This window comes from Pipistrellus kuhlii, unplaced genomic scaffold (assembly GCF_014108245.1).
Source record: "Pipistrellus kuhlii isolate mPipKuh1 unplaced genomic scaffold, mPipKuh1.p scaffold_m20_p_31, whole genome shotgun sequence".
NCBI lineage: Eukaryota > Metazoa > Chordata > Mammalia > Chiroptera > Vespertilionidae > Pipistrellus > Pipistrellus kuhlii.
The window spans coordinates 597,251-620,549 of NW_023425531.1; the positions used below are offsets into that span (position 1 = coordinate 597,251).

The following is a 23,299-nucleotide window of genomic DNA, read 5'->3' on the forward strand; positions in this document are numbered from 1 at the left end:
AGCTTCCTTTACGCACGCTCTGCCTCGGCCTCCATGAGACACCCATGTGGTCTTTCGTTTGAGCTGCCTAGGTTTCTGTTACTTGCAACCCCGAGCCTCAGCTGATATGAAGTTGGAGGAAGCAATCATTCAAATTGGCTCTGATGGCCGAGTGATAGAAATGACCTCTTAACTCATTCCTACAAACCACAGGGCAGGTAAGTCCCCTTGAGACACATTCTTTATAAATGTGCCCCAATTTGAGCACACTTGACTTCCAAAAGGAAAAAGTTCATCTCTTACTGGGTACCCCGATGCCTGTCCGCGCCGTGCCCTCACACTTGGAGGCCTGTCCCCAGGGCACCTCCCGGAGGCCTTCTCCGCCATGTCTCAGGCTCTCGGCTACTTTCCTAAAACCCTTTGCATAACTTCCGTTATGGCTCTGAAGTACCCACGTCTGCCTCCTCACAAAGCGGTGAAATATTCTTGTCATCTTCGAGTGTTTTTCTGACTCCTGGTCCAATCTGGGTCAGGGTAGGCACTGAATAATCGTTTGTTAAGTGTCTGCGTAACTGAATCTGGACAATCATTTGCATTCTGAAAGGATTCTCAAGCTGTAGAAGCTTTCCCCTCATGGGCTGATGGTTACGCTGCACGGCTGGGGGAGGGGGGGTATTGTGGCCTCCACTTTCTGTATTACATATATCCACCTTTAAATCTTTAATAACAACTTTTGAAATTAGAGAAATATACAATGCCACATTTTCAAAAACCTAGCTTGCTTACAAGTTGGAAGGGGCCTGGCTACAAGGCCCCACGAGGAGCATCAGTGATGCAGCCCAGCTCCGGCCGGTGAGAGGTGCCGCGAGTGGGGAGCTTACCGCTTGGGACATGAGGGATTTCCAGTAACCGTCCACTATGGTAAACTTCCTGCCCTCTTCCGGCATCTGGGCTATGATGTCCTCCGAGCTGAAGATGGGCTCCAGGTACAGCCAGGTAGCTTGGCATTTCAACCAGGCATCCAAAATGTCCTGCACACGGACTAGCTTTTCTTCCCACTTCTGCGGATTCAGCATTTTATATCTGAGTCAGTAACTCGCCACCCTGCATCACACAGCTATTTACCCACTCTTCCCCTTGCTTAGCAAACCCTTGTCGAGTGCCCCTATGTTCCAGACACTGTTCTAGGCAATGTGAACACAGCAACGAGTGAAACAGGGAGTCCTTATCCTCATGGAGCTTGCATTCTGGTGGAATAATAATAACACCAGTGATAATCTCTACAATATCTCTAAAATAAAGAGCCAGGGTGTAACACCATCACTCAGAAGTTCAAGCAGCCGGAAGAAAGTCAGTCCCGCAGGGGTCGCCTTGGCAAATGCTGAGCCCTCTGGGAGAGGTCTGAGGCAGGAACTTGGAGCTTGGAGGCACTGGGTCCTGGGTTGCCACGGCAATGGCTGCACCCTCCCTGAGCTGTTCCCCACAGGCCTGAGGGAAGAACCCAGCCTTGGAGCGCCAGGCAGGCAGTTCTGGGTTGCAAGCCTAGGCCACAGTGGGGTAGAACTCTGGGTCTGGCCCCAACAGGGGGCGTGGCAAGCCTTCAAACCACACCCTGACAGAAGGGAGGTGGGAGCCCCATTCCTTAGAATCTGCTGTTGGATAGCTCACTGTCAGGGGCCTGCCAGCCAGGAACCCCATTCACTTGCACCCTGGACCCTGACAAGAGTAATATGCAAATTGAATGACAGTCAATTTGCATATTACTCTTTTATTAGATAGGATAGAAGCCTGATGCATGGGTGGGGGCCAGCTGGTTTGCCCTTATGGGTGTCCCAGATCAGCGTGGGGGTTCCCTTGGGGTGTGGGGCAGCCTGGGCGAGGGGCCTGTGGTGGTTTGCAGGCTGGCGATGTCCCCTGGTGATCCAAGTGGAGGCCCTGATAGCTGGGATTTATTTATCTTCTACAATTGAAACTTTGTAGCCTAGATCAGAGCCAAGCCTCCTGCTCACTCCATGGCTGCAACCATTTTTGTTGGGATTTGTTTACCTTCTATAATTGAAACTTTGTAGCCTTGAGTGGAGGCCTGGGCCTGCCAGGGTGTGCCGAAAGCTTGGCTTTCTCTATCTTTAGGGGAAACCCAAGCCTCCTGCTCTCTTCAGCTCCATGGCTACCCCCATTTTTGTTGGGATTTATTTACGTTCTATAATTAAAACTTTGAAGCCTTGAATGGAGTCCTGGCCCACCAGAGTATATAGAAAGCTTGGCTTCCTCCATTGCCTGGGAAACCCAAGCCTCCTGCTGGCTCTGTGACCACAGCCATCTTAGTTGGGGTTAATTTGCATACTCCCTCCTGAATGACCAGTGGGCATGGCTTGTGGGTGTAGCAGAGGGATGGTTAATTTGCATATTGTTCTTTTATTAGATAGGATACATATATTAGAGGCCTGGTGCATGAATTCATGCATGGGTTGGGTCTGGCCAGCCTGGCCAGGGGAGGGGACCTGGGTGGTTGGCCTGCCTGCCTGCTGGTCGAACTCCTGGTTGAGGGGGAAATTTGCATAATTAGCTTTTTATTATATAGGATATACACTGAGTGGCCAGATTATTATGCGTTCAGAGATCATAATAATCTGGCCACTCAGTGTATAACTAGAGGCCTGGTGTTCAAAATCGCACACTTCTGTGTGTGTGTGTGGGGGGGGGGGATTCCCTCAACCTAGCCTGTGCCCTCTTGAAGTCTGGTGAGTGTGCATCATAGCTACCAGTTGTTCCACAGTTCGGTCAATTTGCATAGTGCCTTTTATTATATAGAATTATCATCACTATAAGCAGTGATGGGCTGAGTGCTTTATATATGTGAAAACTAATTTAATCAGGTGGGCTTATGATGGAAATGTTACCACACAGCACACTTTACAAATGCAGAACCAGAGACACAGTTTAAGAGGCTTGCCCAAGGTTAATGAGCAGGAGCCAGAGCTTGAAACCAGCAAGTCTGCTTCAGGAGCTTTGCCTTTAGCCTGTGCCGCTTCCATACCCAGGACACACCGAGCGTTTACTTTCAAGAGTACACTAGCCCGGCTGACACTACACACTTCCCAAGTGCATTTTTACTTGGTACACTCAAACCATCTCATGCTTCCTTTTGGCTCAGCAGGCAACATGTTTACTTGGACGGTTACGTGTTTTTAGTCTTTTTTCCAAGCAGGAGAGAATGAGTTTGGTTGTTAGATGAAACAATCCTGAGAAGCCAAGAGCTACCCGGGTGTCACAAACTGCCCCCTTTCACCTTACCCGGCATTCGGTTTCTATTGGCTTGATGAAGGGGGAGCCACACATGGTTTGTGTCTTTATCACATGGTCGTCGAGGAGCAGCTGAATGTCATCCACAGCGCACAGGATGCTCGTGTCCTGCAGACACACACCTGCCCTGTTAGAGGCCGACACAGACACGGAGCCAGAGCTCCACCCAGGGAGGCAGGAACCGCATCTTACAAGATGGAATTTCTATTTTCTTTCTTGAAAATGTTCTTAAAGACACACACTTTCCATCTTTGTTGAAGAAATCAAACATGGCCCAAGCCCAGAGCTTTGCCCTTCCCTGTGCTCCCACCTCCTGCCTTTCACTCTCATGCTGCCCGCAGGGGCCCTGCCCAGCGGGTTGGCCAGGCCTAGATGGTGGTTCTCAACTATGTGCCAAGGAGCCCAGGGCACTGCAGTGAATTCACAGCAAATCACTGGGAATGCTTAAAAAGAAAATCCAACGTATTTCAATTTGTGCATGAAGGGGGCTACACGCTGGCCTGACAAGCCCAGGGGAGGCCTGCAAACTCAGACCTAATGTCACCATAAAGGATGGTTTGAAATTAAACTTTAACTAAATGCAGTTATGGTGGGTAGTCACTCCTAGATTGGTATCTTCACTGACAGGGTCAACCTTTACCTTAACTGAGCCTCTCTGTCTTCTTGCATATAAATAACATAACCTTGAAATGTCTGGGTAACTTGTAACTTCCCTTTTTCTGGACTCCTGGGGCACAACCAAATGTGCCTGAGCGCCAGGACAGAGACCACAAATTCCTTTATTGTTATTGTTATCACGTTAATTGTTGACTGTTGACTGTCCTGCACCCACCTAAGTATGTGCCCGTCATTTTACTTCTTATTTAATCCCAGGGGTTGCCCCCCTTGCTTTCTCCCACCTCTCTCGTCTATCACAAGTGGGTTTCATGTAACCCACCTTCATTCCTCCTTTGGTTGCAATGTATAAAAATAGATGGAAAACCACCATTCTCTGGAGCACTATCCCAATCGCAGAGGTTCTGCTTCCCAGAAATTGTCCACAGTTTGGCTCAAATAAACTCACAAAAATTCTTTACAGGTTTGAATGTTTTAAACAAATTTCTACGGATTTTTCCAAACAGTGAAGGTGACAGGACACGAATATTTCTGTTTGAACTTAATTACTTAACAACAAAGCTGTGAGCAATTTCTTTTGCTCTGGGGGAGAGGAATCATGAAGAAAGAACGACATTCATGACACAAAAGGCAACAGGAATCAAGAAAGTCTGGAGCCTCTGCCAGTGTGTTCCCTGGGCCACAGTCTGCGAGCGGGTTAGGCTCGTGCACAACACTTCTGAGGTCACCGTGGCCGGAGGCTGGCCAGGCTGTGCCCCGCCGCAGGCCTGTCTTTCTCACTCTGCTGTCACTTCCTTCAAGCCCACAGCTGGTGGCTAAGTGGGGGCCAGGCTATGCTTCTAATCCACCTCCCTTTTACTAGTCGTTCTCCCTGGGAGGGGTGTCTGAGCTGTGCTGATCCTGGTCTGTAGCTGCACTAGCCAACACCTGGACTGGCCTGCAGGAACTGAGCTTTGTTCCCAGGTCTCAGCTCACCCCCTCCAGGAGTATTTGCTCCAGGCAGTCACTGAGGCCTGGAGGAGGAGGAATAGGGGAGCCTTAGGGCAGGGCTGGGGAACCCCTGCCAAGGGCCATTTGGGTATTTGTAACATCATCCTCAGGCCCTACAAAACTATCCATTAAAAATGAGCCTGCTCTCTTTGGTCAAACATTTAATGAGCTCACCCCTAAGGCAGGGCCAGACCCAGTGACTTCATGGGTCTCATATGCAGGCCAGACATTCCCCACTCCTGCTTTAGGGTTTTAGTTCTCCATCCGCATTGCACATCAAAAAGTCCAGGGTGCCTTAAAAATACAGATGCTCAGGCACTTTGGGATGGAGAGAGGAAGAATTAACCAGGAGGTTTTTTTTTGTTTGTTTTGTTTTTGAGAAGTGCTAAGTAGTATTTACTCCAGACAGCTTCAGAGGGGCTGGAGAGTCCCTGGGAGAGGCCAATGCAGGAGGCTTGCTCTGGTTGTTGCTCTGAATCAAAAGGCATTTCTCACTTGAGAAGGCATCCCTCAGGGTGGCCCAAGGAAGCGTAACAGACACAGGCAGCAGGTCTGATGGCAGCGGCGCTGACAGTGAGCAACTCTGTGCTGACCTTCCCAGTGGCTGAGAGACCAGACCCCAATGGTTGCCCCCACAGGAGAGAGATGGAATCAGGTGCCTATGGAGGTGTGAGGTGATCCTGGGTGGTCATATTGCAATAGATAAACATATCCAACCCACACCCTTCACCTCAAGCCTGAATAATGTTATGTTTCTAATATGTCTCAGAAATTTTTTTTAAAAAAGCTCTTGGGAGTCTGTTGTGATTCCAAGGGGCTCCCCTGCACACTGCAGCAGGTAGCTTGGCTGTGCTGGCCGAGACTCACCGTGTCCCTGTACTTGGCAAAGCTGAATGTCATGTTGACCCAGTCCAACTTCATCTTCTCCAGGTTTTTCTCGAGGGAGTATTCCTTGCTGGCTGTGGCTCCAATGGGCTCCAGTCTGGAAGGGAAGGCAGGCACAGTAGTGTGGCAGGGAGGAACTCGGCCTTGGGAAGTCCAGCTTTGCTGGAAGGGAAGCCTTTGGAAGCCCTGCTTTCCCTGGATTCCTCCTCAAAGGAGGGCCACGCTCCAGCGTTCCGGGGCTCCTGAGCCTCTGCACACTGGCACTGAGGCTGCGTCATGGGCTGGATTTTGTCCCCCCACAGGCACAGTCCTAGCCCCAGGGCCTCGGAACGGGAGGTCTCCTATCTGAAAATGGGTCTTTAGCCACTAGTTAAAATGATACTGTGAGGGGGCCCCGAATCCAATAGGACAGTCTTTATAAGAAGAGGAGAAAGGACAAACAGAAAGGAATGACCATAGGAATGAAAGGCACAGGGAGAGGTGGCCATGAGCTGAGGAGAGATGCTGCAGGAGAAGGTAAACTTGCCAATCCTTTGATTGTAGGCTTTGCACTCCCAGTACACTGAACACATAAACGCCTGTGTTTGAGCCTCTAGGCCACCAACAGGAGCCACTGGTTCTGTGCTGGGGCTGTCCTGAGCATTGCTGGGGCTGTCCTGAGCATTGCATAGCACACTCCTCAGCCACAACCCACTGCCTCAGCCCACCCGTTGCCAGTCATGGCGGCACTGTTAATAACCTGGTTATGACTGACAGGAAGGCACGCAGGGGAGGCAGCTAACACAGGCTGCCACCTACCCGGGTTCCCTGGAGGCTGCAGGGATCACTCCCAGGTCTGGTTCCACTCTCACTGGGGCAGGGACTGGACAATGACGCATGCCCAGTGGGAAGATGTCTACTGTCAGTCACACCTGGGAACAAGTCAGTGGCCAGAATAGGCGTGCCCACTGCCAGGGCGAGAAATCAGACTTCACTCCTGAACAAAGGACGCTCTCCCTCTTTTGCTGCTCTTTCAACTCCTGGCTTGTGGGCACCCTTGCGGCCCACACGACCCATGCCAGGTGATGCCATGTATTGGCCTAATGGACTGTGACCAGCCCGAGGTAACATCTGGCAGCTCTGCTGGGAAGCAGCCTGAATGCTGGCTTGGCTTTCAGCTCTGCTGGAGTCCCAGTTGCCCTTGTCAGAGCTGGGTCATGGGAGAGGGGTCTTTGGAACCCAAGGAACGCGTCTCCATGGAAATAAAGCCTTCAACCACATCTCCTCCTGCCGTGGGGGAGTTGGAAATGCTTTTTCCAGCGGTTCCCCAAGAACCCCACTCCCACTAGGGACAGAGAGATGGAATTTCCAGGTAACAGGAGCAATAACAAATGGCCCCTGGGGTGGGAAATGGATTTCATGTGAGAACCACTGTTCTATAGGTGGTAACCCAAGATCTCCTTTCCCATTGCTGTTTACTCCATATTGTTCCTCATGTGCCTCAGAATTACTCGTTTCCTTCTTATATGGACCTTGGAATTTCTGGTGATTTATGTGATGGGTTTTGCTCTACTTCCTGTCCTTTCCTTTAAAAAACAACTCCTGCTGTTTCCCTGCTATGCTGGGTCCACCCACCCATGGCCCCCATGACAGGGAAGGGGGGACATCCCCACTAACACAGCATACATCCCCATTCACACAGCACATAATGTCACTTACACAGTATATATCCTCACTCACTCAGTACATATCCCACTCACACAGCACACATCCTACTCACACAGTACACAGACTCACACATTACACAGACTCACACAGTACACATCCTCACTCACGCAGCACACATCCTCACTCATGCAGCACACATCCTCACTCACGTAGCACACATTCTCCTGGGCGTTTGGAAAATGAGAGTGAGCATGTGACCTCTGTCCTGCGACCAGGTTCCATGGAACCTTATGGGGCCGACAGCCACTTCTGGTTGTTGTTGTTTTTGGGTATAGGGGAGGATTCTGAGGCTCCCTAAGGGTAAGTGGTAAGTGGTTGTACCAAAGTCAGCCTGAGAGAGGAGGTCTCCAAATCCAGTTCAAAAAACTTTTAACCTAAGCAAAATAAGCCAGGTGGAGAAAGATAAAAATCACATGATCTCACTCATATGTGGGATATAGTGATCAACATAATTTGATGAACAAGAATAGATCCAGAGACAAATGATAGGGGTTGGGTAGAGAGCAACCAAAGGACTTGCATGCATGCATATTAGCATATCCAATGGATACAGGCACTGAGGCAGGGGGGGTTTGCCTGGGATGGGAATGGCTAGGGGAGGGGGGAAATTGGGGAAAAAGAAGACAAATGTAAAACTTTAGATAATAACAAAAAGAAACTTTTAACCTAATATTTTTAACTAAAATTTTTCAAGTCAGTGAAAGGAAAAGTCCTCCTGGCCAGTCACCAGGGGGGAGGCTGCCCTCATGTTCCAGGGGTCAGGAGAAAACGGGGAGGGAGGTGAGTGGGGGGATTAGGGGAGCTCACAGGCCCCCTGATCACTCCCTGAAGGAAGGGCACCTTACTTGTCAATGAATTTGTGGAATCCATACTCCAGCATATTGGTCAGGCATGTTGTGTCTGTGGGCTTTATTTCACAGCCGACAAGCTCACTAATCTGCAAAAAGAGATGAGAGTCCATGTGTATGGTTCACACCAGTGCTGTCCCATGGATGTGAGAGGAGGGAAGCACTCCTGCCTGCTGGTCCTTCCCGCAGCCACAAGCACTGCCTAGTGAGAAGTGTGCCCAGGTGGTCTAGATGGATTTTCTCATTTAATGTCAGGTGTGTTTAAATAGCTGCTCAGAGCCAGTGGCTGCAGAATGGGCGTGCGATCTAAGGATCTGGGTAGCCAAGGCCCACCCTATGGTCTATCTACTTTCCTGGATGCTAGTCTGGCACCAGCACTGGATGCTTGGCAGCCCTGTGAGTATCTTGGGGATTGGGACTGTGTTATTCCAGGACTTAGTGCAAAGCCTGGCCTGTGCAGAAGCCAATGTTTGCTGAACAAAAGGAGAAAGTATTGAGACCAGGCAACAGGCATCCCACGGAGCTGAAGATGCGGGAAGGAGGCAGCCTCCTCTGCGGCACTCCCCTCCCTGCTGGGTGCAAAGCTACAGGAGGTAGCAGTGCTGCTCCTTTGCTGCGGTAGACACTGCCTTTGGAGCTGTTGGTGACAGCACCCCCAGGGAGCTGTTCAGCAAATTCTCAGCAGAGTGGAGCACCTTCTCAGGAAGTGCAAGACCTGGGCAGTTCTATGGCTCAGAGCAGCACCAGGTGGAGGTGGGAGGCTCTGGGACACCCCACACACACACTGCCCAGGTTTGTCTCTGTCCATCACCCCCTCCTTGGGGCTACAAATGTCAGATCAGGAAGGGGTGCAGAGCTGTGCCATGTTTTGTTATATTCCACCTATCCCTGGGCCTGGCATGCATGGCATCCATGAACAGCTATGTGCGAAGGCATGCATGCACCAGCTCACTCAAATGACTCCCACCTGGACTATGAGGACTTGAAGATGGGAATAAGGAAGGCAGTTAACATTTATTGAGCGTTTACTCTGTATGGGCACCATTTAAAAACCTTTATGTGTTTATTTCACTCTCCCAATACAATGAGGAAGGCTCAAATATATTACTATCCTCATTTTACATATCAAGAAACTATGTCAAAGAATAAGTATCTTGTCCAAGACCATCAGCTCGTAAATGGTGGAACTGGGACCTGGATCCATTCTGACTCCAAAGCTCTTACTCATCTTCCTCTGGTCTTCTGTCTACCATGGTGCAGATTACACGCAGCAGAAGGGCAGTGAGCACAGCCCACACGATGGGTGTAAACACGACATGGCTGAGGCATGGGCCCTGCTGGCCTTCCAAGTGCTGCTTAGAGCACGCTGTTCCAGGACTAAGTGACAGAGCTGCACAAAGCACTTGGCAGAGTGCTTGGCCCTGGGAAACCCTTGGAGATTGGTAGTTTTATTACTTAAATTGCATTAACTATGGCAATGAACCAAGAGTCCAGTGTGCTAGTTTAAGAGTTTAGAACAGTGCTGTCCCAGCCGGACCCACAGCCCTGGTGGGCTAGTCCGGACATATGTGCTGTGAGTGGGGAGCACACCACATTTCAGACTCATCATGAAAATATCTTGTTAATTTTGTTGAAATATTGAAATATCTTGTTAATTTTATGTTGATTACTTGTTGAAATGACAATATTTTGGTTATCTTTGGTGAAATAAGATTTATTCATGAAATTTATTTCTCCTGTTTTTGATTTAAAAAATGAGGCTACTGCCCTAGCTGGTTTGGCTCAATGGATAGAGCAGTGATTGGCAAACTCATTAGTCAACAGAGCCAAATATCAACAGTACAATGATTGAAAATTCTTTTGAAAGCCAAATTTTTTAAACTTAAAGTATATAGGTAGGTACATTGTTATTAACTTAATTAGGGTATCCCTAAACTGGCCTTTGCTAAAAACTCAAGGGGCCAAAGAGGCACATGTGGCTCTCAAGCTGCAGTTTGGGATAGAGCATTAGCCTGCAGACCAAAGAGTCCCAGGTTTGATTCCAGTCAAGGGCATATACCCAGGTTGTGGGCTGGATCCCCAGTAAGGGGCATTTAGGAGGCAGTCAATCAGTGATTCTCTCTCATAATTGATGGTTCTCTCTTCCTCTCCCTTACTCACTGAAATCAATAAAAAATACATTTAAAAAAATAAATAAAAATGCGCCTACTAGAAACTCTAAAAATTATACAAATGTTCCTGTTCTATTCCTATGGTAGCACTGCCCATAGTGGGGTTTCTTCCCAAGGCCAAGTGTGGCCCGTCCCATCTTGTTTTATTATTATTTTTTAAGTTTAATAAATCTTTATTGTTCAGGTTATTACAATTGTTTCTACCCGCCCCCCCCCCCCCAGCTCCCCTCTACCCAGTTCTCACCCAACCCTCTGCCCTTATCTCACCCCTACTGTCCTCATCCATTGGTGTATGATTTTTGTCCAGTCTCTTCCCCCCCCACCCCACATCTTTCCCCCTGAGAATTATCAGTCCACTCCCTTTATATGCCCTGATTCTATTATATTCACCAGTTTATTCTGTTTATCAGATTTTTACTTTACTTGATTTTAGATTCGCTTGTTGATAGATATGTGTTTGTTGCTCATAATTTTTATCTGTACTTTTTTCTTCTTCTTCCTCTTCTTAAAGAATACCTTTCAGCATTTCATATAATACTGGTTTGGCGGTGATGAACTCCTTTAGCTTTTTCTTATCTGTGAAGCTCTTTATCTGACCTTCAATTCTGAATGATAGCTTTGCTGGGTAGAGTAATCTTGGTTGTAGGTTCTTGCTATTCATCACTTTGAATATTTCTTGCCACTCCCATCTGGCCTGCATAGTTTCTATTGAGAAATCAGCTGACAGTTGTATGGGTGCTCCCTTGTAGATAACTAACTGTTTTTCTCTTGCTGCTTTTATATTCTTTGTCTTTTGCTCTTGGCATTTTAATTATTATGTGCCTTGGTGTGGTCCTCTTTGGATTCCTTTTGATTGGGGTTCTCTACACTTCCTGGACTTGTAAGTCTATTTTTTTTTTTTTTCCATCAGGTGGGAAACGTTTTAAGTCATTATTTCTTCAAATAGGTTTTCAGTACCTTTCTCTCTCTCTTCTTCTGGCTGAAACTCTGATGTTGGTACGCTTGAAATTGTCCCAGAGGCTTCTTGCACTATCTCCAAATTTAACTTTATTTTTGTGTTCCTCTAGTCTGCTGTTGGGTCTCTGTATAATATATATATTTTTTATTTCAGTCAGTGTATGTTTAATTTCTAATAGGTCCTTTTTCATATCCTCTAGGGTCTCACTAAGTTTGTTGGCTTTTTCTAGAAAATTATTGAAAAACCTTATAATCATGGTTTTGAACTCTATATCCAGTAATTTGTTTTCCTCCATTTCTTTCACTTGTGATCTGTTTGTTTGTCTCTGCATTTTCATTGCTCCCTGAGTTGGTAGGGTAGCTTTGTGTGTTGGTGTCCTATGTGGCCCAGTGGGTTAGCTTCCCCAGTTACCTGAAGTGGACACTCTTGGTGCTCCCCTTTGTGGACTGTGTGCCAGTTTTGTTGTAGTTAAATCTTGATTGTTATTGGTATTACTGGGAGGAATTGACCTCCAGGCCAATTGGCTGTGAGGATCAGCTGTGTCTATGCTGGGAGAACTTCTGTGATGAAGACAGTCTTATGAGACAAGACTTGCAAAATTTCAAAAGCCTCTGTGCTCAACTTGAATGGAGTAGAGTCTCAGGGCTGAGAAGACAGTCTTGGCTTCCCGTCAGCCCTGCCCTATGAGGACCTGGGTCTCAGTGTCCCTCAGCAACTGCTGCAGGCACCTCTGAGTGAAAGCCGCCCTTGAGTTTCGCCTGCTGCCAGACAATCCAATGTCTCCCCCAATAAATCTGGAGTCCAGATTTTTACCCCGGAACTGGAGTTCAACGCAGTTGGGAGCTTCCTGTTCCCTCCAGCTAGAGAAAGCCAGAGGCACACTCAGCAGTCAGTCCTCTCTGTGCACACTTGGGCGTGCGAGCCTCCACTCCCCTGGTTGCACGCCACTTTCACCCACAGCTCACAGCCCTCATCTCCCTCTTCCTCTTGTCTGCTACTTCTTACTGCCTTTTGCAGCTCCCCTAAGTTTCCTCCTGAGAGTCCAGATACCCCCCATAAGAGCCTGGATCCCCAGGCACTTGCCCGGATTTGGGATTCAGTGCAGTAGGGACTGCGGTTCAGTGCAGTTGGGAGCTTCCAACTCCCTTCCTCTAGGAAAACCCAGCGGCAACTTCAACAGTCAGTCCTCTCTGTGAGTACTCACTTGCACACCTCCAGACCCCTGCCCTCCACAGCTCCCCTGAGTCTCCTCCATGTTCCTTTTTCTCTACATGATAGACCAGAATCCCCTTGTATGAACCTGGGTCCACAGGGTATCAACCATAACTGAGTTCAGTGCAGTCAGGAGCTTCCTTTTCCCTCCCGCCAGAGAAAGCCAGCTAGGCACTCAGTCGCCCTTCCTCTCTGTGCGCATGTCTCTGTACCTCAGCCCTTTGCAGCTCCTCTGATTCTCCATGAGCTTTTCTCTTTCTTTCTAGTTGTAGAATTTCCACTCAGCCAGCTTTCTTGCAGTTCTGGATGATGTTAGTTTTGTCTTTTAGTTGTAGTTTTGAAATTGTTATGTGAGGCAGCAGTTTAGATGTTTACCTATGCTGCCATCTTGCCCCCCCACCCATCTTGTTTTATTTTATTTTATTTTTAAAATATATTTTATTGACTTTTTTACAGTTAAGAAGAGAGAGGATATAGAGTTAGAAACATCATGCATACCCCCTACTGGGGATGTGCCTGCAACCAAGGTACATGCCCTTGACTGGAATCGAACCTGGGACCCTTCAATCCACAGGCTGATGCTCTAGCCACTCAGCCAAACCGGTTTTAGCCCCCCATCTTGTTTTAAATTGTCGCAGAAACCACTGTAATGATAGCAGGAAAGTTTGGGCCCCAAACATAGGATCAGCCTTTCCTGCCCAAGTCTAATGAAATGGTCAGAAATGGCCACACCAGAAATCCAGTCGGAGAGCTACAGGCGGTTTCGCTGTCAGAACCAGACCTGGCAGATAGGTCTTCTGAGTTAGGCACTAAGGTGAAAAGGTCCTCCCCAGCCTGGCTGTCAGGGGCAGCTCAGGGTGTGAACAACAATGCAGGTAGGAAGGGGCTGGGCCTGGGGAAGCCTGAGTCTACCTGGTGGCCTGTATTCTTTCTGAGCTTGCCCACTGGATCTTCCCTCTGCAGCCACTCCCCTGGTTGCACGCCACTTTCACCTACAGCTCACAGCCCTCATCTCCCTCTTCCTCTTGTCTGCTTCTTCTTACTCCCTTTTCACCTGTTGAGGCTGAGCTAGAGACCACATTCCAATTCTCCCCTCTTTACTTACTAGCCAGTGACCATTTAATCTCTCTAAGAGCTAGTTTTCTTATCTGTGAAGTGGAGATAATTATAGTCCCTATGTCAAAGGGTTGCTGGGAGGATGACATGAGAGGGTCCACATGAAGTATGCAACACAGAACCCAGTACATACCTGACATTCAATGTGGCTTAGCCATTGTTGTGCTATTTTAATTCTAAGGAACATTTTCCTCCAATCTGTCCATCTAGGTGATCTACAAAGGAGGATGAGGATTGTCTGGCAATGGTCTGGATTTCAATGCATGAGAGCAGCATCCTCATAGGTGGAGCACCAATGGAGGAATGGATCTCCAAGGGCCTTGAGTGTTATCCAACCACCATTTACATTGATGAGGGCACTCTCTATGGTGCCATCTCATGAAGAGACCTAGGCTTGCTCACCCTCCCAGTCTTCCAGTGGTCAGTTCTGGTCAGACTAGGGCTACAGGGAGAGGAACCCTCTGAGCACCCAGGGAGAGCAGCTGCCCTCTGTAGACCTCACTGATGGGCAGCTCAAGTCCAGAACCTACTCAGATGGCCTTTCCTCTGCCCCTCCTTACACCCCTGCCTTAGCTCGAAGGCTCCATGGGAAATGGAAAACAGCTCTCCTACACAGAAAACTCCTGGATCTCTCATGCATTCAGATCCCTCTTTTCCCAGGGAGGCCAAAAATGCTCCTAGCAACTGTGCTAGGACTTCCTTCTCTGGAAGTCATGGGTGTGCCCTCAGAGGATGTCCCTCTGGATCGTCCTCTGCAGCCACTCCCTGGAATTCCCTCTCTCAGGACCATGCATAAGATGTCCTCCGTCTTGTGTGTGGTCCTGAGAGAGGGGATTCCAGGCCAAGTCAGAGAGCAGTCTGCCTATGGGCACCCATCTCCACATCCACACAGAGCAGCTCTCGGGCTCAGTCTGCGCAGGGCTGTTGCTGTCTTTGGATATGAACATTATTACAGGAACAGTGCACCTTTCTTTTCTCTGGTTAGTGTTCACACCACACTTACCACCTCACACATGGTTGCTTATAAAAATCCCAACTGTTGCCGAAACCGGTTTGGCTCAGTGGATCGAGCGTCAGTCTGCAGACTGAAAGGTCCCGGGTTCTATTCCAGTCAGGGGCATGTACATTGGTTGTGGGCACATCCCCGGTGGGGGGTGTGCAGGAGGCAGCTGGTCGATGGTTCTCTCTCATCGACGTTTCTGGCTCTCTATCCCTCTCTCTTCTTCTCTGTGGAAAATTAATAAAATATATTTTTTTAAAAATCCCAACTGTTTTTAGAGAAGACGACTGTTATTCTCATTTATAGGCACAAAAGGCTAAAAGAGGAGTGGAAACTTATTTCTGAGCATAGCCTGTTGGATGCTGGAACTCCAGCACAGTCAGTCCTAGCAGGAGTCAGGCACTGTTTGGAGACCCAGGAAGGGATATGGATTTCTCTTCTGTGTAGCAAAGCAAGGCTCCTGCCACTGCACTTAATGCCCAGTCACCTGTAGAACCTTGAGAAGCTCTTTGCTAAGAAAGGAGATAAGGAGAGGCTGGTGGCCACAGGCTGGAACAGTACTCAATCACAGCAATGGGGTCCCCCAGCAAAGGAGACGTGCTCATGTGAAAGGCAGTGTATCCTTTAGCCTGCCCGTTCCCTTATGGCAAAAGGCTCTCAACCCTATTCCTACCTCGGGGCTTCTAGTAGATTCTCCTTTCAGAAAAAGCTTGACCTGGGAATGGTTCCTGCCTTCTTGGGGCTACTGGGATCAGGGCTGGGATGGGCAGGGGGTGGGCAGTGACAGGACCTGTTGCCAGTGCCGCTCCTTCATCCCTGGGTTGCAGGAAATGTTGAGAATAGGGATGTGCTGCTTGAACTTGTCAATCTTCATTTTCACGTTCTCTGCCAAGCGCCTGGGTGCAGGTATGTCGGCTAAGGTCTTGGTCAATTTATACATTGTTCTCCACATATTCCCTATTTCCTCCGCAATTTCCTCAGCATTCAGCAAAAAGAGGGGGCCTGGAATAAAAAAGACGAATGGAGGGAAGGTCAACCCCCCAAGCAGATGTCAGCCACATGCACCTTTAATTCCCTGAATTCAGAATTGGGCCTGAGGTGCGAGTACTGGAGCAAGCACAGGCCTGGAGTTGGGTCTGTGTCTGAAAAGTTGCCTTTGCTAGTGAACCAAGCAGGTTTCCTGAACTTTCTGAAGCCTCAAGAGCATCACTTGTGACACAGGGCGACTGTGGAAGGGAAGTGAGATAAGCACAGTGGCTAACCTGCCCCTGCCACACGGTGCAATGCGGACAGGCAACCAGCGTTAGACTGGTAATAGATGCTCCACTAATGCTGAGAAACAGTAGCCACTGGAGAATATGGGTGTATGAGAGCGGGAGTTCTCTGTTCAGTTTTAGCAGCTTCTGTGTAAGCTTGAAATTCTTTAAAAATAGATTATTTTAAAAGAATGAAATTTCATTTTAAAAAAAGTACTCCCCAAGCATTATTTTCCTTCTCTGTCTTTCCTTTTATGGGGACCCTTTAGCACAGCGGTTCTCAGCCTTCCTAATACCGCGGCCCTTTAACAGCTCCTCATGTTGTGGTGACCTCCAACCATAAAATTATTTTTGTTGCTATTCATAACTGTGATTTTGCTACTGTTATGAATTGTAATGTAAATACCTGATATGCAGAATGTCTTAGGTGACCCCTGTGAAAGGGTCATTCGACCCCTAAAGGGATCACAACCCACAGGTTGAGAACTACTGCTTTAGCAGTCACAATCTTGCATGCTGTGGCTTCCTTCCCCTTCAATAGTTCACGTTAGTATGAATTCTTGCATCATGATGTTGCAAATTTACTCAAAAATTTTTCTTTGAAGGCTGCTGAGACTAAACATAGCTTCGTGGATATAGCTTTATTAATTGCTAACATGCTTCATCAAACCAACATTTTTGTTAACTAATCAAAAATTAAAATAAAATAAAAAAACAGAAAAAATGTACATGATTTCCATGTAAAAAAAAATAATACACCATGTCTAAATGGGCTTTGTTGTGGGAATGCAAGGCAGGTTTCATATTTGAAAAGCAACCAATGTAATATGCCATATTAACAGTCTAAACTAGGGGTGTCGAACTCAATCAGAGAAGGGGCCAAAATCTAAAATCCAGCCTAAATCGCGGGCCGAATGGTTTACTGAACAGTCATAAACTGTCATTGTGATGGAAACGCAGCGGAGTGCAGTGATGACAGCGCGGTGCGGGCCACATTGCAAGGCCTGGCGGGACGGATTTGGCCCGCGGGCCTTGTGTTTGACACATGTGGTCTAAACAAGGGAAATCACATAATATCAATCAATGCAGAAAAAGCATTTGACAATTTTGATTAAAAACAAAACAAAACCTCTAAATAGACTAGGAAAAGAAGGGAACTTCCTCAGGCTGATAAAGGGCAACTGTAAAAAACTACATTAATGTTATACTTTTGTATTCATTAAATACATAGTTTTTTTTTTTTTTTTACATGTCAATCATACTATAATAAAAGTGGTTTAAAAAATAAGACAAAACAACCCATTTTACTTAATGGTAGGAAATGGAATACTTTTTCTCTCAGAGATAAGAAAGAAGGCAAGGATTTTCACTTTCATAACACAATAACAGAAAGGTAGTTGGTAAAATCCCCAAATACTTGGAAATTAAACAACATAATTATAAGTAACACGGGTCAAAGACAAAATCTTAAGAGAAGCTAAAAAATATTTTTAGCTAAAGAAAAAGAAAATATAACATCAAAAGTTGTGGTATACAGAAGTAAAGTTAAATCTAAAGTAAGCAGAAAAAGAGAAATAATAAAACCAAAAGCTGGTTCTTTAAAAATGTTAATAAAAAATTAATAACCCACAGCCAGACTAACCAAGAAAAAGAGACAAATTAGTGATATCAGAAATGAAAGAGGGGACATTAATGCACATCTCAGGAACATTAAAAGGATAATCCTGAACTCCTTCATGACCACAAATTTCATAACCTAGATGAAATGGACTAATTCCTTGAAAGATACAATTTAACCAAATTCACACAAGAAGAAATAAAAAATCTGATTAGGCCTGTGACTGTTTAAAAAATTGAACAATAGTCAATAACTTTTCAAAACAGACAACATCAGGCCCAGATGGGTTCACTGGTGAATTCTACCAAACATTTTAGAAAGAAATAATGCCAATTTTCTACAATCTCTTCCAGAAGACAGAAAGAGAGGTAACACTTCATAATTCCTTCTATGAAATCAGCATTACCCTAACACCAAAACAAAGACATTAAAATAAAATTAAAGACCAATATCTTTCATTAATAAAGATGCAAAGTCCTCAACAAAATATTAGCAAATTGAATCTAACAATATATGAAATAGAATTATATACCACAATCAGTTGGAATTTATTATTCCAGATATGTAAAGCTGTTTCAACATTTAAAAAATCAATTAATGTAATCTATCACATCAACAGGCTAAAGAAAAAAAATTGCATGATTATATCAATAGATTCAGAAAAAGCATTTGACAAAACCCAACACCCATTCATGATAATAATTCTTAGCAAATGAGAAACAGGGGGATTTCCTTGACTTCATATAAAGAACATATACAAAAAAACTACAGCTAAAATCATACTTAATGGTAAGACACTACACTCTTTCCCACTACAATCAGGAACAATGCAACAATGTCCCCTTTAACCATCCTTTTCAACACCATTTAATGGAATTCCTAGCCAGTGCAAAGACAAGAATAAGAGATATAAGGTATGCAGATTGAGAAGAAAGACATACAACCAACTGTTTGCCACTGACACAATCTTTTATATCGAAAATCTGAAAGAATAAAAAAAAAAACCCACTGGGAATTGACAGTTATAGCAAGTTGCAGGATACAAGGTTAATATATAAAACTCAATTGCTTCCCTTTTTATTTTTAATTTATTAATTTGTAAGGGGGTGAGAGAGAAAGGGAGAGAGGGAGATCAGGTGGGAGAGACGTTGGTTTGTTGCTCCTGTTAGGTACAACACTAATTCATTGGTTGATTCCTCTATGTGCCCTGACTGTGGATCAAACCCCTCAACCTTGTCATATAAGGATGACCCTCAGTCTAACTTAGCTACTCAGCCAGAGCTGCTTTCCTCTATACCATTAAGGAACAAATGGAACTTAAAATTAAAAGCACACATACATTTACATTAGCACTCCTAAAATTGAAATACTTAGACATAAGTCTAACAAAATATGTAAAACATCTATATAATTAAAACTACAAAACTATGATGACAGAAGTCAGAAAGAATAAATGGAGAGATAGTCCATGTTCATGGATAAAAATATTCAACAATGTTAAAGTGTTAGTTCTTCCCAACTTGAGTATAGATTCAACACAATCCCAATAAAAATCCCAGCAAGTTATGTGGTGGTTTTTTTTTTTTTATATTAAAACATTGGTTCTAAAGTTTATTTGGACACATGGAAGACCCCAAATAGTCAATATAATATTAAAGTTGGGGAATTGACATTTTCCAGTAACTTTAAGACTTACTAAAAAGCTACAATAATCAAATGTGGTATTGATGAAAGAGAAGACAAAAAGGCCAATGGGACCGAATAGAGAGCCCAGAAATAAGGAGAAAGATTTATACGATCTGAAGAGAAACCAGAGTATGAGAGAGAGAGCCCAGAAATAGACCCACATACAGTCAGCTGATATTTCAGAAAGGATAAAAGGTAATATAATGGAGAACTAATAATTTTTTTCAACAAATGATTTTAGAACAACTGGATATTCATAAGGAAAATAATGAATCTGGTTGCAAACCTTATATCCTTCACAAAAATTAACTCAAAATGGACTTAAATGTAAAACTGTAAAAATCCTAGATCACATACAGAAGAAGAATCTAGATGACTGTGGCTTTGGTGATAACCTATTAGGACAACACCAAAGGCATGATATATGAAAGAAATGACACTCTAGACTTCATTAAAATTAAAAACTTCTGTGAAAGACACTGTCAAAAGAACAAAAAGATAAGCCAAAGACAAGGACACTGATGTTTGGTGAGAGCAATATCCACCATCTTGCCTAAGCTAATAGTGTAGAAGTCATTCTGGCCCTTCACTCTCTCTCCCTGTCCCCTTGCTTCACCAGCTTTGCTCCCACTGTGATGTATCTATAGCTCTATTTCCACAGTTTCCATGTGTACATTTGCTATTTACATGATGCTGCCTTCTTGTGTCAACTTGCCAGATTAGTCATCTAGTTCTGTGGACTCTACCTTCTCAGTATCTCTCCTAGGATATAGAGTAAAAGGGGTAGTTTGTAGATGCCTATAGCACTTTGTCCTTTTTTTGCAATAGCACACTAATGGAGCAGCTATCTTATTCTTCCACCACCTGCCTCTCCGAGTAACTACCCAATCCATGTCTCTGGATTTACTTTGGCAATAGATATGGATCTTTGATCCTCATCTTCCATCATTATCATATCAGAAAAATTGAACTGTGGCTGCCTTAATCCAGAGAATCAGAATATGTTGCAAAGTCCAGCCAGAATTCAAAGATGAAACTTTTTTTCAGAACTGGCCAGGGTGGACCCATTACTCCATCCCCATCCTGGCCCAGCATAGGGGGACCGTGGCATACCATTCATCCACTCCTCTGACTTGATGCTGAACTCATAGGTTGTTCCCCACAGCTGTTCATAGGGTACTTTGTTGGTCATCACGGTTTGCAGAAGAGGGAAGGTACTCTTATCCTTTCCCAGCAGCTCCTCCTCCTTATTGATCAACTGCAGGCAAAGGGGGATACTGTCTGTTAGGTTGGTGGTTTTCCTGGACCCTAGAAGCCACCCCGGCAAATTCCTCAACATTTTGAACACCAAGTCAAGAAAGATGCTTGTTAGCAAGAGAGGAATATAAGGTGTAGATTCAGTCAGGAGGATCCTTCTCTATCTGTGAGGGTCATGGCAGCTGAGATCTAGTTGGGTGAACCTCTAGGACAGCGGTTCTCAACCTGTGGGTTGTGACCCCTTTGGGGGTCGAACGACCCTTTCACAGGGGTCACCTAAGATATTCTGCATATCAGATATTTACCTTATGATTCATAACAGCAGCAACATTACAGTTATTAAGTAGCAACAAAGATAATTTTATGGTTGGGGGTCACCACAACATGAGGAACTGTATTAAAGGGTCGCAGCATTAGGAAGGTTGAGAACCACTGCTCTAGGATAATTTGCTACTTGCTTCACCAGCTTTGCTCCCACTGTGATGTATCTATAGCTCTATTTCCACAGTTTCCATGTGTACATTTGCTATTTACATGATGCTGCCTTCTTGTGTCAACTTGCTTCAAAGGCAAGAACTTTAATAGTTAAAGAACTTACTAGTGGAGCCCAGCCAACATGGTTCAGTGGTTGAGCATTGACCTATGAACCAGGAGGTCAGGGTTTGATTCCCAGTCAGGGCACATGCCCAGATTGTGGGCTTGATTACCCAATAGGGGGTGTGCAGGAGCCAGCAGATCAATGATTCTCTCTCATGATTGATTTTTCTATGTCTCTCTCAATTATATATATATATTTATATAGTTGACCTTCAGGAGAAATTACTTAGCTTCTTCAAGTCTTAGTTCCCTCATTTTAAATTTGGGTAAATGGAGATAATAACAGTACCTACCCCAGAGGTTTGTTATGGACATTAAGTGATGAATGCTCAATACATATGACCAATTATTCTATTATAATTTCTTCTCTGTGTGCTCAATGACTACAAAAAACCTAGTATAATGTAGGAGTGTAGAAAAAGGTAGCTGAATGAAAGAAAAGTACCAATGAAAGAAAAGGTCAATCAATCAATCAATTAATCAATAAGTACTATCAAGCTGACAGGTGATGTTAGGAAAATACAAAACCAAGGACCAGAACTAACAGAATAGTACAGAGGCATAAATACCCATCCCAAGGCTTCAAACCTCAAATTCCACCAGCGCCTGATCTAGGTTCTTGGAAATCTCATTAAGCTTTTCAACATTGTTCTTCATTTCTTCTGTAGACATCACTTCACGTTTTCTAAACCCTTCTAGTTCCTTGCTGTAGCCCTCAAGTCTCCACTCAAATTCTGAGCACCTGAAAGTAAAGAAAGCCCACTCATATTTGGAATTTCCATTTTGTGATTTTCAAAGTCACAGCATTGTTCATCCAAAATTCAATTTCCTGATACAAGATACATATACTATACTACTTATAATCCTACCTTCCAGAGACTGTGTTTGGTGGTTAAATACTTTTAGAAGTTTTCCTGTACAGAACTGCAAGATTAAATCAGTTATTTAAAATTTATGGGAATAAAGAGGACAGAGGAACGTGTTAAATAACACCACAGAGATGCAATGAGCAAAATCTAGATTTGGAGACAAATGACCCAGTTTCTTCAATAGATAAATTGCAAGGAAAAAACAGAGAAGGTGGAAGGGAGACCCACGGAGGAAAAGAAATTTAAGAGATAATTGCAATTATGTAGACATTTTTGGATTCTGATTCAAGTAAGCAAATCATAAAAAGAAAAAAACACACATGAATTAGCTCATTTTGACCCCAAGATTGATTTTTCTACTTCCTGCACGCGCCCTACTGGGGACTGAGCCTGCAATCCTGATTGAATATGCCATGACTGGGAATTGAAACTGTGTCCTCTTGGTGCGTGGCTCGATGCTCAACCACTGAGCCACACTGATCAGGCTGAAGAGGAGACTTTTTACTGGTGTCTGCAAAAATCGCATGGAGAACAGTAGGAAGGGTGGAGTGACTAAAGCACTGGCCATGCTGGGTGGGGGGGGGGGCAGCTGAGGCTATGGAAGAATGCCTTGGCTGTGGGAGGTCCCTCTGAGAGGTGTGAAGCCTAATCCCTGACTGGGCCTCCCAGGCCATAGCACCCAGAGCCATGAACAGGCATCCATGTAGTACCCAGAAAGCGGTGGGTGATAGTCTGGCTAGGAGAGGCAAGCCCGCTGGAGTTAAAGCCATCTGTTTAAAGGGCCAGTGCACAATACTTTCATTCATAGACACTACCCAGGGCTCTGGCAGAGGGAGGGCTGTGAGAACAGGCATGCCTGAGGAGAGTGTGGGGTGCTGGCACTGGGGAGAGGGATGGGGGAGATGCCACCAGGAGTTCTGATACTAGATCATCTTCTGATACCGAAACAGCAGTTTTTTTGTTTTTGTTTTGTTTTTTGCTTGTTTTTAAAAATGATTTTATTGATTTTTAAATTTTTTATTTTTCAAAAAAAAAAATCTTTACAGTTGTTCCTCTACCCCTCCCCCCCCAGTTCCCCTCCACCCAGTTCACACCCCACCCCATGCCCTTACCCAACCACACTGACCTTATCCATAGGTGTATGATTTTTGTCAATTCTCTTCCTCCACTGCCCACACCCCTTTACTCCTGAGAATTATCAGTCCACTCCCTTTATATGTCTCTGATGCTAT

At 45.3% G+C, this 23,299-nt stretch overlaps 1 protein-coding gene across 1 annotated transcript in view; it reads right to left on the reverse strand.

Annotated features, from left to right (window-relative positions):
- Window positions 1-23,299, reverse strand: part of DNAH3 (dynein axonemal heavy chain 3) — a 173,778-nt gene that overhangs the window by 101,808 nt on the left and 48,671 nt on the right. The window contains 7 exon segments of the mRNA XM_045589319.1: window positions 861-1,040; window positions 3,274-3,390; window positions 5,755-5,869; window positions 8,325-8,416; window positions 15,575-15,786; window positions 20,458-20,602; window positions 21,787-21,940. Of these exon segments, the coding sequence (XP_045445275.1) occupies window positions 861-1,040; window positions 3,274-3,390; window positions 5,755-5,869; window positions 8,325-8,416; window positions 15,575-15,786; window positions 20,458-20,602; window positions 21,787-21,940 (1,015 nt within the window).